Source organism: Saccopteryx leptura, chromosome 2, assembly GCF_036850995.1.
Source record: "Saccopteryx leptura isolate mSacLep1 chromosome 2, mSacLep1_pri_phased_curated, whole genome shotgun sequence".
Classification (NCBI taxonomy): domain Eukaryota; kingdom Metazoa; phylum Chordata; class Mammalia; order Chiroptera; family Emballonuridae; genus Saccopteryx; species Saccopteryx leptura.
The window spans coordinates 19,913,002-19,926,118 of record NC_089504.1 but is presented as its reverse complement, the minus strand read 5'-3'; the positions used below and the strand labels follow the sequence as shown (position 1 = coordinate 19,926,118).

General features: G+C 46.7%; 1 protein-coding gene across 1 annotated transcript in view; it reads right to left on the bottom strand.

The window, feature by feature from the left end:
- The window catches only part of TNC (tenascin C), a 63,553-nt gene that overhangs the window by 26,317 nt on the left and 24,119 nt on the right, over nucleotides 1-13,117 (bottom strand). The window contains exons 10-14 of the mRNA XM_066367328.1: nucleotides 12,681-12,953; nucleotides 11,852-12,124; nucleotides 10,983-11,255; nucleotides 7,795-8,067; nucleotides 5,203-5,475 (exon numbers count right to left, since the gene is read on the bottom strand). Of these exons, the coding sequence (XP_066223425.1) occupies nucleotides 5,203-5,475; nucleotides 7,795-8,067; nucleotides 10,983-11,255; nucleotides 11,852-12,124; nucleotides 12,681-12,953 (1,365 nt within the window). The remainder of the gene's footprint in view (nucleotides 1-5,202; nucleotides 5,476-7,794; nucleotides 8,068-10,982; nucleotides 11,256-11,851; nucleotides 12,125-12,680; nucleotides 12,954-13,117) is intronic.

The window sequence follows — 13,117 nt, the reverse complement described above, 5'->3', positions numbered from 1 at the left end:
TATCTACTTAGTTCCTGTGATGAGGCTGCCAGAGGGAGCTGTGGTGTCCTCTCTTCATCCACAAGGAAATTGGGGTTCAGTGCAGCTAAGAACCAGCCAAAGGTATACACTAAAAGGATGTGGGAGAGGATCACTCAGGCCTGATCTCAAAATCCTCCCTCTTGTAAGACACTGTGTTGCCTCCAATTAAATACTTATTTGGACTTATTAACAGATCTTACTCATAGCAACTTAGATTTCAGGAGGGTCCTGTTTTAATGTGAAAACCAGATGGCAAAGTAGGTTCTCCTGTTTTTCAGACTAGTGATTGGGTAAATCAACACGTATTTGCAGCCTTTGCTATTGGTTGAGGATGACCTCAGGAAAGGAAATAGAAAACCACTTCTTTACGTAATTCAAAGAGAAGTTAGAAGTCAAGTTTAATGAATGGGTAAGGCTTGATTAGGCTTGGGATTTATCTGCCATCCTAAATTGGGTCTTCATTAATATGTTATAAAATCAATTTGAGAGAAGTCTTTTTTTAAATTAGGAAAAGATAGTTATTATATTTCTAGGGCAGGTGGTTTATGGACTGACTGCCTTACATAGCAGCATGATTTATGGACAAAATTCCTACCCTTGGCCTATATTAACTTAGAACTCACTCTTTAGCCAGACTCTCCAAACTGTGCAGCAGACAGCCTATAAAACTGAGCATGGAAATCTGTGGAAGCTTTATTTGACTGTTGACTTCTTTGTCCCCATTTCCTAAGAGTGGCTGCAAAAGATTCCTCTCTGCAACAGTATCTGTTCTCTCTTCACTTAGAAGTCTAGATATGGAGTGAAGACTATATTTTAGGTTCAGTTTCTTTCTCTGTAGACTATCTATCACCTTTCCCCCTTTTTCCCATCTCAGAATTCTAAGTAGACAAGTGAGAACCTTTGAAATGAGTACCTGTCATGACAAAGGCAGTGAGGGGTCTGGTGGGGTCCCCAGCCCAGGTGGTCCCTGTTACACTAACGTCATAGCCAGTGTTCTCCACCAAGCCGGTGACGTGAACATGCCGTGCGTCTCCTGAGACTGTAAACATCTGGAGCTCATGCAGCGCATGGGAATCACTAACATTGATAACAATCTTTGCAAAAGGGCCAGCTCGAGTGGTCCATGACACGTTGAAGCTGTCAGAAGTAATATTGCTAAGAATTAGCATGCCCAACTGTGGCTCTGGCTCTGAAGGGGAAGGAACACGGGCAGAGAGAAAGAGACATTATTAAAGGAAGCGGTGGATCTCTGCAGAATGTAGTCATAGAACATGACAGTATCAATCCCTTCAAATACTTGATAAAAGGTTCCATTGCTTTAGCTATAGGCATGGATTTGTGTTCTTTTTAAGAGTAGACATGACCATTGGCTAGTCATGTATGAAGGAAAGTAAACAAGCCATAAGAGCAGTAGATAGGATTAATGCAAAGGGTATTAAGCGGACATTCTCCAAGGTTTGTAATGGGGCTCTAGCTCTGTAAGATATTCCAGGGAAAGACAGCTTCCTGGTGAAGCATGTCTAGTAAACACCCAAAACTATCACTCAGATTTGCAAAACATGCTAGCATCTGAAAGCTCGGAAATGCTCGGTCTGTAAAGAAACTTACTTAATTTTGTTTAGCCTAGCATTTCATAAACTTACTGATCAGTGGATAGCCTTTAAAATGAGGAATATTCTTTGAACATCTCAAGGAGCTGGTGTGCCACTGAGAATGCCTTAGAAAATCTACTTTGAAGTTTCCTTTTTTTAAAACTTATTCAGGCAACACTGGTTTACTTTGAAATTTTCTTATTTAGTTGTGTATATCTATTTGGATTGTACAAATTAAAGGTTAATATGCATATGAGAGAAATTCTTGATAGCATTTTAGACACCCAAGTATATACACCATAGGAAAACCTTCACCTCACCCCAAATACTATACATGGGAATGGCTTTCATTTAAAAAGAAAACTTTGAAGTTGGATGTTGCATTTTTCCAATTAGGAAATTCACTTATTAAATAATTTGGAAAGGTGGATGGTCCCACGGAGGTTATTATGTTTCCTTTGTCTCTTAAATTCTAGACAACCAGTGATGAGAGTAACTCATTTTTAAAGTAAGGGGGCCTGTTTTGTTACTTTCAACTGGGATGTATATGGTCTGATCTCCTAAATGCACCTTTATCAAATAATACTAACACTAAAGTAGTATTACAGCCCCAGGCTGTACTTTAGAGAGGGGCTGTAGTCCGGAAGGCTGAGATATGAGAATGAGGATTCAGGGTTGGGAGGGAGATCAGTCCTCCTAAGGACTTGGGAGTTGTTTTGCTGCAGCTACTGCATTTGCAGGAAGGAAGGGACTCATTGGGATAAACTTTATCTGGACAATTGCACAGCATAACTGGATGCCAGTAGGTCTCCCGGAACAAAAAGGATCTGGCTCAGAAGCAGACTACAGCCCTATGTAGCGAATTTCCTACTTAGCAGTCAGTCCGAGAAGCTAATGATGGTATGATTTTCAGCCACAGCACTGGCAAATTACCTCAACCCCACAAAAGGTAAAAATCCTCCAAGGGGGACTGCGTTTGTCCTAGATTTGGCTGTGGAAGCAATCTCCCGAATTAAGGATGCATGTTAGGACTGTTCTCGTGCTACCAGACAGAGACCGGCAGTGCCAACGCATTCACCATGCTGAAGAAGACCTGGCTTGTCAAGGTCAGGTTTACGGCCAGCTGTCTCCCAAAGGGTGCACCAAAGCCGAAAAGTGAGATGCAAGGGTAAAACCCAGGAAGAGAATGGTGGTTAGTGTTCCATGCAAGCTGGGGACGTTTTTCTCCCACTACTTCTAAGCCCTTGAAACAATACCTTCACATGCTGCCTGCTTCTGGGAAAGACAGACATTTTCGAAAAAGTTAAGGTGCCGAATATTCACCACACGCACCAAGATTTGGACAAGATGATGGATGAAAGGAAGACTCTGACCCTTTTGTGATGGATTTCAGTGGATGACAAAACATGCTTGATAGAGTAAAAATGTCAAAAAAGAGCAGTCTGCTTGTAGGGAATGCAGGCAAATGAAAGTCTCAAGGACAAGATGAAACCATTGGGTCCCCTCACGTGGTCCCTGGGGTGCATTTTAGGGTCTTCCCTCTGAATGTTAGTGGCACCACTTTTAAAATCTTCATAAAGAGAAAGAGAACGTCGAACATTCTGACGGAGTAGCCCAAACCGGCATGCGTACACCTCTTTGAGTATGACACAGGCAAACTTTGATTAGGGAAACCACAGGCAGATGGTCATGGGAGGAACTGGAAGTGATTATTCAAGATCAGATGAAAGAATGGTTTAGAAATTCAACCAGAGCAAGTCAGGTTAACGCTATACAAACAGAGCTACTCCAGATGTGAATGGGTTATTTAGGAACAAGAGGTTGACATTGAAGCTCCTTAATTTGGGGTGAGAGTATTTTTTTTTTAAAGCTGTGATTTGGGTGGGTCTATCAAATTTGAGAAAGATCTGGAGGAACTAGGAGGATGAAAAATGGGGAGTGAATGATTTCTCTTTTTTTTGGAATGCTCCTCAAAGGAAGTTCAATGGAGAGTGAAGAATGCATCATGGGAAATACCTGTGTTGTTTAGACCATCAGGGTGTGAGTGTGCTGCCCGCCAATCAGCCCGTGAAGGTGGGCCGTGTAATTAGAAGAGGCTTTGAGGTTGGCAAGCACAGACTGCGAGTGGCTGAAGGCACAGAATGCAGTACTGTCTCCTAAAGGTGGTCAGAGTCCCTAACTTCTATAAGAAAGCTACCAAAGGCAGACTTCCGAGCTTTCCATGAGAGGGACACACTGCCCCAGGTCACACATTTGAGATAGGGAGGTGGCTAAGGAGACGTATGGCTACTGAAGCTGGAGAAAACACAATAGGAAGGCGTGCCAATTCAAAACACTCTTACAGGGTCCAAATCCATACACATATGACTAAATCCATAGCGTTTTAGACTTTACCCTGTGGTAAGGGAACTAACTGTTCCTTTGTTGGAAACCAGTCTGTGCAATCAGAAATAAATATATATGACTGGCTAATTTTCTTCCCTAGGTTTTGTTATCCTTTGACCTGACTGGCCCTCTGACTCTTCTGTGGACCATCTGACAACAGCTGGTAGTCTTACTCAGAATGAAGACAGACCTGCCCTCAACCATGGGTGACTTATATGATAGGTCATTTTGGTGCTATGATGTCTATACTTTTCTTGAATTCCCCAGGATATGAGGTTGTGAACTACAAGAAAAAAAAGTTCTCCTGTGTTTATTCCACAAATAACTTTTTTCCCCCCAGTTTTACAGACTTACTTTTTATCTGTCAAGAGACAGTGTTGTCCCAAATGTGCTAAGAACGCTATTTTGAATGGGAAAGGCTCTCCTTTCTAAATCCCTATAGGGTACTCTCTTCTGCACGCCACAGAACGTGTGCTCTAGTCTGGATGTCATGGGCACCACAGCTCGAAAGTGAGAGCCGGGAACCCTTCTGCGAACCAAGCTCCTTGTTTAAACACGACTATTTTCTACCATTCGCTGTTCTGGGGACAAAACAGCACGTTCTGATCTTTCCTCTCATAGGTGGCATTGGAATTGGGGTGTTCTGAATGGCACGATTTTCTTCTTCATTAACCAGATGAGGGATCTGCTCTTTCTCATTGCTTTCCCAATTAAAAAAAAAAAACAAAACAAAACACAATTTCATGAAATCATTAGAATATTTGGGTATTTGGAGGTCAAGGGCACTAGGAAGACAAAGATACCAGGATAAGAAAAGTATGATTTCTAAGACCTCTTTGATTGATGTAGATTTCTTTTCAACTCAGGGACAATATTCATTATGGCTTTTTTTTGTTATTGAAGAGGAGAATGCTTTTGTTTTGTTTTTGTTTTTTTTCCAGATACTCTGTGGCAATCTGGATCAAACTACATGTTATGCTGCAAATGTCCCAGTCAGTGATAAGTCAGGCAAGGGACTCAATGGAAATCCACCCCTTGGGCCGCTGTTGGGAGAGAGTTATGTGAGGTAGTGCTACGGCCGGGCACCGCGGACGAATTACCGCACTGTGTCTTGCACCTGAGTGGGCGAGAAGGAGCGGCTTCACTCTGCAAGCCAGAGCCTGGAGAGAGAGAGAGCGTTAGGCATGGGAGGGGGCGCCTGTACCTGTGGTGGCTGTGACATTGATGGTTTTGTTCCGGATGCTGGGAGCGAGTCCAGAGAGGTAGATAATAAAGTCATTACTAGGTCGCAGCCCTGAGATGTGGGCCGTTCGCTCAGCGCCAGAGATTGTGTATAGCATCGTCTCCATTAACCTATTGGAATCAATAATTTCAATGGTAAAGGTCTCGAAGGCTTCCTCGGTAGCTGTCCAGGAGAGATTGAAGCTCTCGGGGGTTATGTTGGAAACATTTAAGTTTCCAATCTCAGGTTCTTCAGCTGGAAAAAAAAAAGAAAAAGAAAAAGAAAGTAGGAGAGGAGAAATAAATAAATTTGAGTTAATCATTTGGCTGAATTTTAAGGTTGAGGTTGTTAATAAGAGCTGCAGCCGGGTAGAAAAATTTGCCACCTGAGGGTGATGGCATAAGGAAGCAGTGTTACCCGTCCATGCCAATGAGGGAGGAAAAGGGGGTTTATTAAGAGAAAAATACAGAAAGAAAGGTATGACGATTAGATCTCCTTGCTCTGGAGCTGCCACACCGGACGAGGCTGGCCGAGACATGGGATGCGAGAAGACATGCTGAATTATGAGGCTGGCCCTGCTGTGCCTGAGCCCAGAGGCTTCTGGGAGCCCCACCTCGGAGGCACTGGCTGTCAGTCAAAAGATTCAAGTGCCGGCAGCTTCCAGTCTCCCTGACGGCACGCAGGAGACCCCACCCCCACCCCCCACCCCCGCAGGCATCCTTTGCTCTGAGCAAGCTCCCATCTAGTCAAATGAAAACCAGATGATTCTGATGCCAGTCCCCTCCCGAGATGGTACCTGGAGGCTTCTGACTATGTGACTTGAAGGAAACCAGCAACTTGTCTGTGTAATTCTTGGTCATATTTTTTTTATACATCAGACAAGGGCCAGCTGTTCCCATATTCTGATAAAATAGCTTGTCCTCTCTTAACTGCTTTCTATGTGGTCCCAGAAGGCTAGTATTGCCTTGCCAGCCAGGAGCGCTGAGCCAAGGCAAGGCAGTCAGCAACCCTGTTCAGCCAAGAAATAACATTTTGTCTTGGAGATGGTCCGAACCGAGTTTTTCCGAGCCACGGGCATAATACATGCTGAGGGGCAGGCAGAGGCAGGGTTTGAAAAGCTAACAGCGTCTCTCTGGCCAGGAGGGCAAAGGCCTTCCATCCCAACAGATCGGACGGGATTAGGGCCCTTGCTCTCCTCATACTGACTCATCAGAAGCAAGAATGTTGCTACCACTAAAAAAGAAAAAGAAAACATAAAAATACTAAGACATCCAACCACAAGACCTGCAGGGAAGTTCAGAAGTGGAGGGTGATCTCTCCGCCTTCTGCAGAGCGAGGGCTTGTGGATGTGAGCTGACACGAGCCCCAGGTGTCTCCAGAGCAGCCCCAACCCATGGTTAGGCATCTCGGGGTCCCTATTCACTCAGCGGTGCCTGCGCTGCACAATACTAAAATGCATGCGTCGCTTAAATGATTGAGGCTGAAATGCAGAGCTGTGGTTTCAGTAGGGCCACCCAGGACAGGTAGGTTTGCAGGCAAGTTTAGCTGCAATCATTATCTAAAAATGGGGCAGGCATCTGCAAAACCAGACAACATAACCTCTGCCGAGCTTCAGACCAAGGGTGACCCAGATGAACACCGGAAAACACTGCTGGAAGGCTCCGCTCTCTACCAGGCTCCCAGGGAGACACTGAACACCTCGTCACTCAACAGAGCGATGAGTAAGCTAGAAGGCACCCTCCTGGGTCTGAGCTGGGACGGTGCCATCCAGAGCCAACACACCAGGGAGCAATTCTTGATTAAAAGAGCAAAAAGGGCATCAGGGCTCTGACATTCATAGCCTGGGACATTCCTTGCTTCAAAGGTTGCTGCGTTTACTTCTGTTAATGAATGCCTTTTTCTTTGCTACAGTCTCCAGTCATAATTATGTGATTTTTCTCCCTCCCTTTTTGGTCTAGCTATTTGCTAATTTGGTGTTCTAACAATGACTCAGTATCCGAGAGAATTGCCCAGAGGAGGGTAATTCAGTTCTCTTATTATACTCAGTGTATTTTAAAGAAATATTTAAATTAAAATGCTTTTTAAAAATGCAAGAACAACAGTGCCCATACCCTGGAGGGCTTTGGGATTGTAAAGAACTGTTTCCCACCATTTCCAACTAGCAAGAAGACTCTCTCAAGTAAATAACCTGTTTCCACCAGAACTCACCCGCGGGAAGGGTCAGCTCTCTATTATATACAAGCACTGGGGAGGAGAGGGAAAGCCTTCAGGCTGTCTTCTGAAACAGCGAGCCATCATTCAGCAGAGAGGAGAGGTGGAGTTGTAAAATTAGACACAGCCCGGGAGAGGCTGGAAGCGGAAGGTCAGAAAAGGCAGCATCTGCATTGTTCATTCTCAAGATGGCAAAGGCATCTGGACCCAGGCACAGCCTGTAGGGAGGTCTCTGACCATGCACAGACAGCAGCAGTGGGGCGCGCGGACGGGACTCAGACGTGGAGAGATGCCCACTCCCTGACCTCCCGGAGAGAAAGCAGGGAACCTTGGGAGAGAGCATGGGCGCGGAGGGGGAGGTACCTGTGGAGGCCTCAGCAGAGAGCACCTGTGTTCTATAGCCCCGGATCACTCCGTAGATGGTAACTCTATAAGGGGTGGCGGCCTTGAGGCCCGGGATGTCCACAGCCCGCAGGCTGCCGGGCACCGAGAGGTTCTGAGCTGCCTCCACCTTGTTGACCTCCTGCACCTGAATGACAAAGTGCTCATAGGCCTGGTCGGCTGCGGTCCAGTTGAGTTGGAGGCCATTCCAGCCAACCTCGGTCACTGCTAAGTCTCCCAGTTGAGGGAGCTCCTCTGAAGAAGGACAGAGAGGCATTTGTCAGTTCTGTAAATGAAAAATGAGGAAACCAAAGGTCCCATAGCCCAGGGAAGAGAGAAAGCGGTGAGAGAATTGTGTGTGTGTGAGTGTGTGTGGTCATTCCTGGTCTCTGGATACTTCCAATTTGAACTGTAGTAACCTGACCACAGCTTCCCCCGCCCCAGGAGTTGAAAATGGTCACACAGGGGAATGTCTGCATGGTTTGTCCCTGAGACAGCCATGCCATCTGGACCACTGCACAGCCCACCCAGGAAGTCACTGAGCGGGCACAGCCAGAACTTACAGGAGAATTGGAAAAGGTGAGATTGAGGGTCGGGGTAGGGGAAGTAGGAACGGTTAAAAGTGCAGGGTTTGAAGGCAGCGGGCCAGGTTGAAACTCCACAGTGATGTTTGCTAGCTGTGTAATGTTGGCATGTCAGCCACGCATCTCTGAGCCTCTCCCCCCTCACCTTCAGAAGGAGCTGACAGTACCCTTTCACCGGACCGTGTGATGATAAAGGGATCCGGTTTATAAACCTCCGCGTATCCTACCTGACACATGGAGAGTGCTTGGTAAGTGGCAGCCTAACAAATACCTCATTGTTTTGATGTTGTAACTGCACAGGAACTTCGTTTCTTTCATAGGACTTTTTTCCCTAATTCAAGCCAGCTTTGCCCTGTCTAATACAACCATGACTCACTCTCCTCCCTTCGGCCAGATCCTTCTACCTTCGCACGTACGCACGTACTGCCGTCCACTCCCTTCTCGGTAAGCCCCCAGGACAACTAGGATCTGGTTGGCACCGGACTTTCCCTAAAGAACAAACCTTCAGGTGTTGTTGATCAAGGAACCAGGGTTCCCGTCAAACTAAAGATAACCCTTGACCTCAGTTATGTTTCAGCCCCAGACCTCTGAGGGTGGAAGGACTGTACTGACCACATCCTTTGAAGATGACACAGAACGATGCCATGGCTGACCTCAGGACCAAATGCAATCAATGATCAACTACCCCCCTACCCTGGTCCCGACCAGCCAGTAGAGCTCATGACCCTTACTCCCTTAGTCACCATAACTAATGTTACCCGTCTCTATAACCTGTCCCCTAGAAGCCATCAGGGAGCCAGGTCTTAGAGCATTAGCTGACCTGAGGATTCTTGGTGATCTTGGCAAGAATTCCTTGCTTCATGTCATTACTTGACCTTGGAGAGAGTGTGTCTCACTGCTGGCCACATGCTGTCTCAACAGGTTTATAAAGCCTCAGGTTTGGACAAGTCTGATGTTGTATCTCTGGACTTTTCTCAGCTTGCAGGGATCGAAGATTCTGTGCTGGATTCTTGGCCTGGTTCCTTCCCTCCCACGGTCTCCAGCTAGTACTTGGTGCCTGAATGAAGAATGTCTACATCACGAAGTCAGGTCCTTGGGGTGCAGGGAGGGCCCCCTGTTAACTAAAAGTGATTACTGCTTGGCAAATGGTGCAGAGCAGCGCCCACTATTTATTTTTATACAGTGTAGGAAGGAAATGTAATGTAGTTGTTATTGCTGATTTAGAAAATTTGGATTCAAATATAAAAAACAAAACAAAAACAAAAACCCTGCTTCCCAGGGTTAAGTGAAATCTCAGCCTCTCTTTCTGTGGCTGAAGTGGCCGTGGATTTGAAGTTAGAAGGGAAATAACTGCAGTTTTACTGTGAGAGTCAGAGCAAACACGACCATTGAGAGGCGCCGCTTGCAAACTGTGCGCCACAGAGATTTGGTGTTTTTTGGAAGAACTGGGTTGGGGCCATAGGTTTAGGCAGCCCCTTTGTCCTCCTTCCCAGCTCACCAAGATCAGCTGTTCGTTCAGCTAACTGTCGTAAATGGGGTTCCTTGTAAGATTTCATGTGCAAAGTTTGCAAACTACAGACATAGACCGTTAGCATACTGCACCCAGGTTTCTTATGTCTCAAAGGTCCCTTTTGCTCATTTGGTTTCAAGCCACACAGGACAATGACAATGCGGCCAGCTGAGGCAGATGGCAATGTGACCTTTCTTATTTTTGGTATTGTGGGTAGTTTCTAGTAAGGACTAAATTTAGTTGTTATATATAAGCAAGAAGAACAATTTCTTGAATCGGATTATTGGGATGGCGCTATCAAAACAGAATATGTAGGAAATGTCACGGGCTTAAGACTCATAAAAACCCTTCTAGCAAAATATCTGGCCCATTTTCCCATCGCCCCTTTTAAAGACATTTCTAGAAACCTCACAAGGAGTGTGGAGTTTTCTCTAACAGATGGACCAGCATATTTTCCGGGGACAAATTGAGAGGAATTGTTTCCTCCCCAAATTGAATAAAAAACATCAACGTCAAATGTGACTGTCCCTTCTTGGCAATGTTCCTGCCTTGAGTATCTGCTGAGAAGAGAGAGACCTGATCATTTCAAAGGTCATTCTGCAGAGCTCTGACTACGAGCTGGATGGCAGTTAGTGACTCTGAGGCCACTAACGATAATTTCTCTAGAAAGGCCTGACCCTGCTCTCGTGCCACCGCCCTAGCTACGTGCCTGCGGCTTTTTGTTCTGATGTGTTGCTATCTACTAAGTGCAGCTATTTGCTATTGAGTATTTATTACATGATGGGCACTGTACTAGGCACTTCCATGATCTCATTCACTGCTCACGACAGTGTTCGGAGGTAGGGGTGTTAGCTTGGATTTGAAGGTGAGAAAAGAAGGCTCAGAGATGTAAGATGATATCCCAAGAATATTCAGCCAGGAAGGTGGAATTCCAACCCAAACCTCCCTGAGTTACAGCTTGTTTTCTTGCTGCCTCTCAACAACTCGGAGATGGGTTCCCACCCCATGGGAATTCTCTCGGTTCCAAACACAGGCGGGCTCAGTCACGTCCCCGGCCTGCGAGGAGGGTCATATACCTGTGATGACCTCCACTGCCAGGGGTCGAGTGTTGCGGCCCCTGACCTCGCCGTTCAGGGTGACTGTGTAAGGGGTCCCAGCGCGGAGGCCTGGGATCTCCACGGAGCGCTGGCTGCCAGGGACGGTGAGATTGTAAACGTCTTCGGCCTGGCCCGCCTCCTGGACCTCAATGACAAACTGCTCATAGATCCCATCTGGGGCGATCCAGTGCAGTGTGAGCGCATCCCAACTAACCTCGGTCACTGTGAGGTTTCCCAGATCTGGAACCTCTTCTGCACAAGGACACAGAGTAGCTGAGTTACTGAAAAAGGCAGTTGCACTTCGGAGTTCAGGTAAGATGGCACTTTGGCCAGCGTTGGGATGAGCTGCCCCGTGAGCGTGGATTACAGATGCGCAATTTATTTACGGCGGCTGTGAGCTCACTCAAATGGTTGGCACGAAAGCCAGGGGTTTTTCTATTTGGCCTTTGGGAATGAAAGATAGTTGGAGGAACTGTTGTTCACAACTTCCATTTTTGACACACAAATGGGGCTTTGGGGAGTTCTTTGGTATGTTCTTAAAATGAGCTCAGCCCAATTTTTTTTTCCACTTGCGAATAGTGCTTTCCAACTTCTTAAACATTATGAAAGAAGAGTCACCTCTCACTTTTGTGAAGGAAGGGTAGGTGGAATTTTCCGTGGAACTGGCTACTGTGTTACCATGAAGACCTGGCCATATAAGGGATATGACATTTGGACAGAAGCATGGTAATTCACCGGTTTTCTCCAAGGTGGTAGGGGCCGGACCCAGTTTAGAGCAGGGAAGAGCTTTGGTCCCTCGTGAGCACAGACAACAAGAGGAAGCGAGTGAATGAATTAGTTTAGAATACCTGTCAAGCCTTCAACAGAAAGAGAGGTTGTGCTGAAGTCCCGAATGACCCCGTGGATGGTGACATTATAACGAGTGGCTGCTTTGAGCCCAGGCAGGTCCACGGACCTCAGTCCTCCGGGGACTGTGAGGTTCTGGGCTGCCTCTACCATGCCAGTCTCCTGCACCTGAATAAAAAACTGCTCATAGGCTCCTTCTGGAGCAGTCCAGTTGAGCGTGAGGGTGCTCCAGCTCACCTCGGACACGGTGATCTCTCCCAAACTGGGAGTTTCCCCTGGAGAAGGACAAAGAACCAGTTTAATTATCAAATCACACGAGATCCAGGGAGTCTTCAACACAAGAGGAAGCCATATATGACTTGAAAAAAAAAAAGTGACTTTCTTTAGAGACATGCGTACCATGCAGCTTCCTAAATTTAGAAAATAGAGCAAAATGGGTAAGGTGTAGGAAAAGATTTGTTATCATATTTCATTAAGAATTGCTCTAACCTCCAGTAGAGAAGGAGATTACTGTTTTCTTATTAAATAAAATGCTTTTACTTCCCTTACCAGGAGGAAGCCTGTTTGTAAAGTTAAAGATCCCTGCCACTGGGGCTGTGTGCCTAGTCCCCAGGCTGGGCTCTGCAGAACTCCAAAGGGTGTTGTCCATGTGGGGTGCAGTGTGACAGCTGCCCCTGGAGCCATACAACCTGATGGCGCTCCATCCCTACACACCATCACACTATCACTAGGGACCAACAAGTCCATTCAAAAGCAGGTTGAGTCTGATGATCCCTGGGCAGTCTCCTGTTGAGAAAAAACCCCAAAGATATAGATAGGAAGGGGAGGTACCTGTGGAGGCCTCAGCAGAGAGCACCTGTGTTCTATAGCCCCGGATCACTCCGTAGATGGTAACTCTATAAGGGGTGGCGGCCTTGAGGCCCGGGATGTCCACAGCCCGCAGGCTGCCGGGCACCGTGAGGTTCTGAGCTGCCTCCACCTTGTTGGCCTCCTGCACCTGAATGACAAAGTGCTCATAGGCCTGGTCGGCTGCGGTCCAGTTGAGTTGGAGGCCATTCCAGCCAACCTCGGTCAAGGTGAGGTTTTCCAGTTCAGGGGTGTGGTCTGAATAATGACAGAGATAGGGTCAGTCAAACCATTCCTCCAAATGCTTTCCTTCTGGGAACCCAGAACTGGCAACTGGCCACTGATGCTGACAGGCCGTGGGGGCCGGGGGGCTGTGTGTTGCTGACTGCACCCCCGGACAGTGCTGTCACTATAAAGACCCC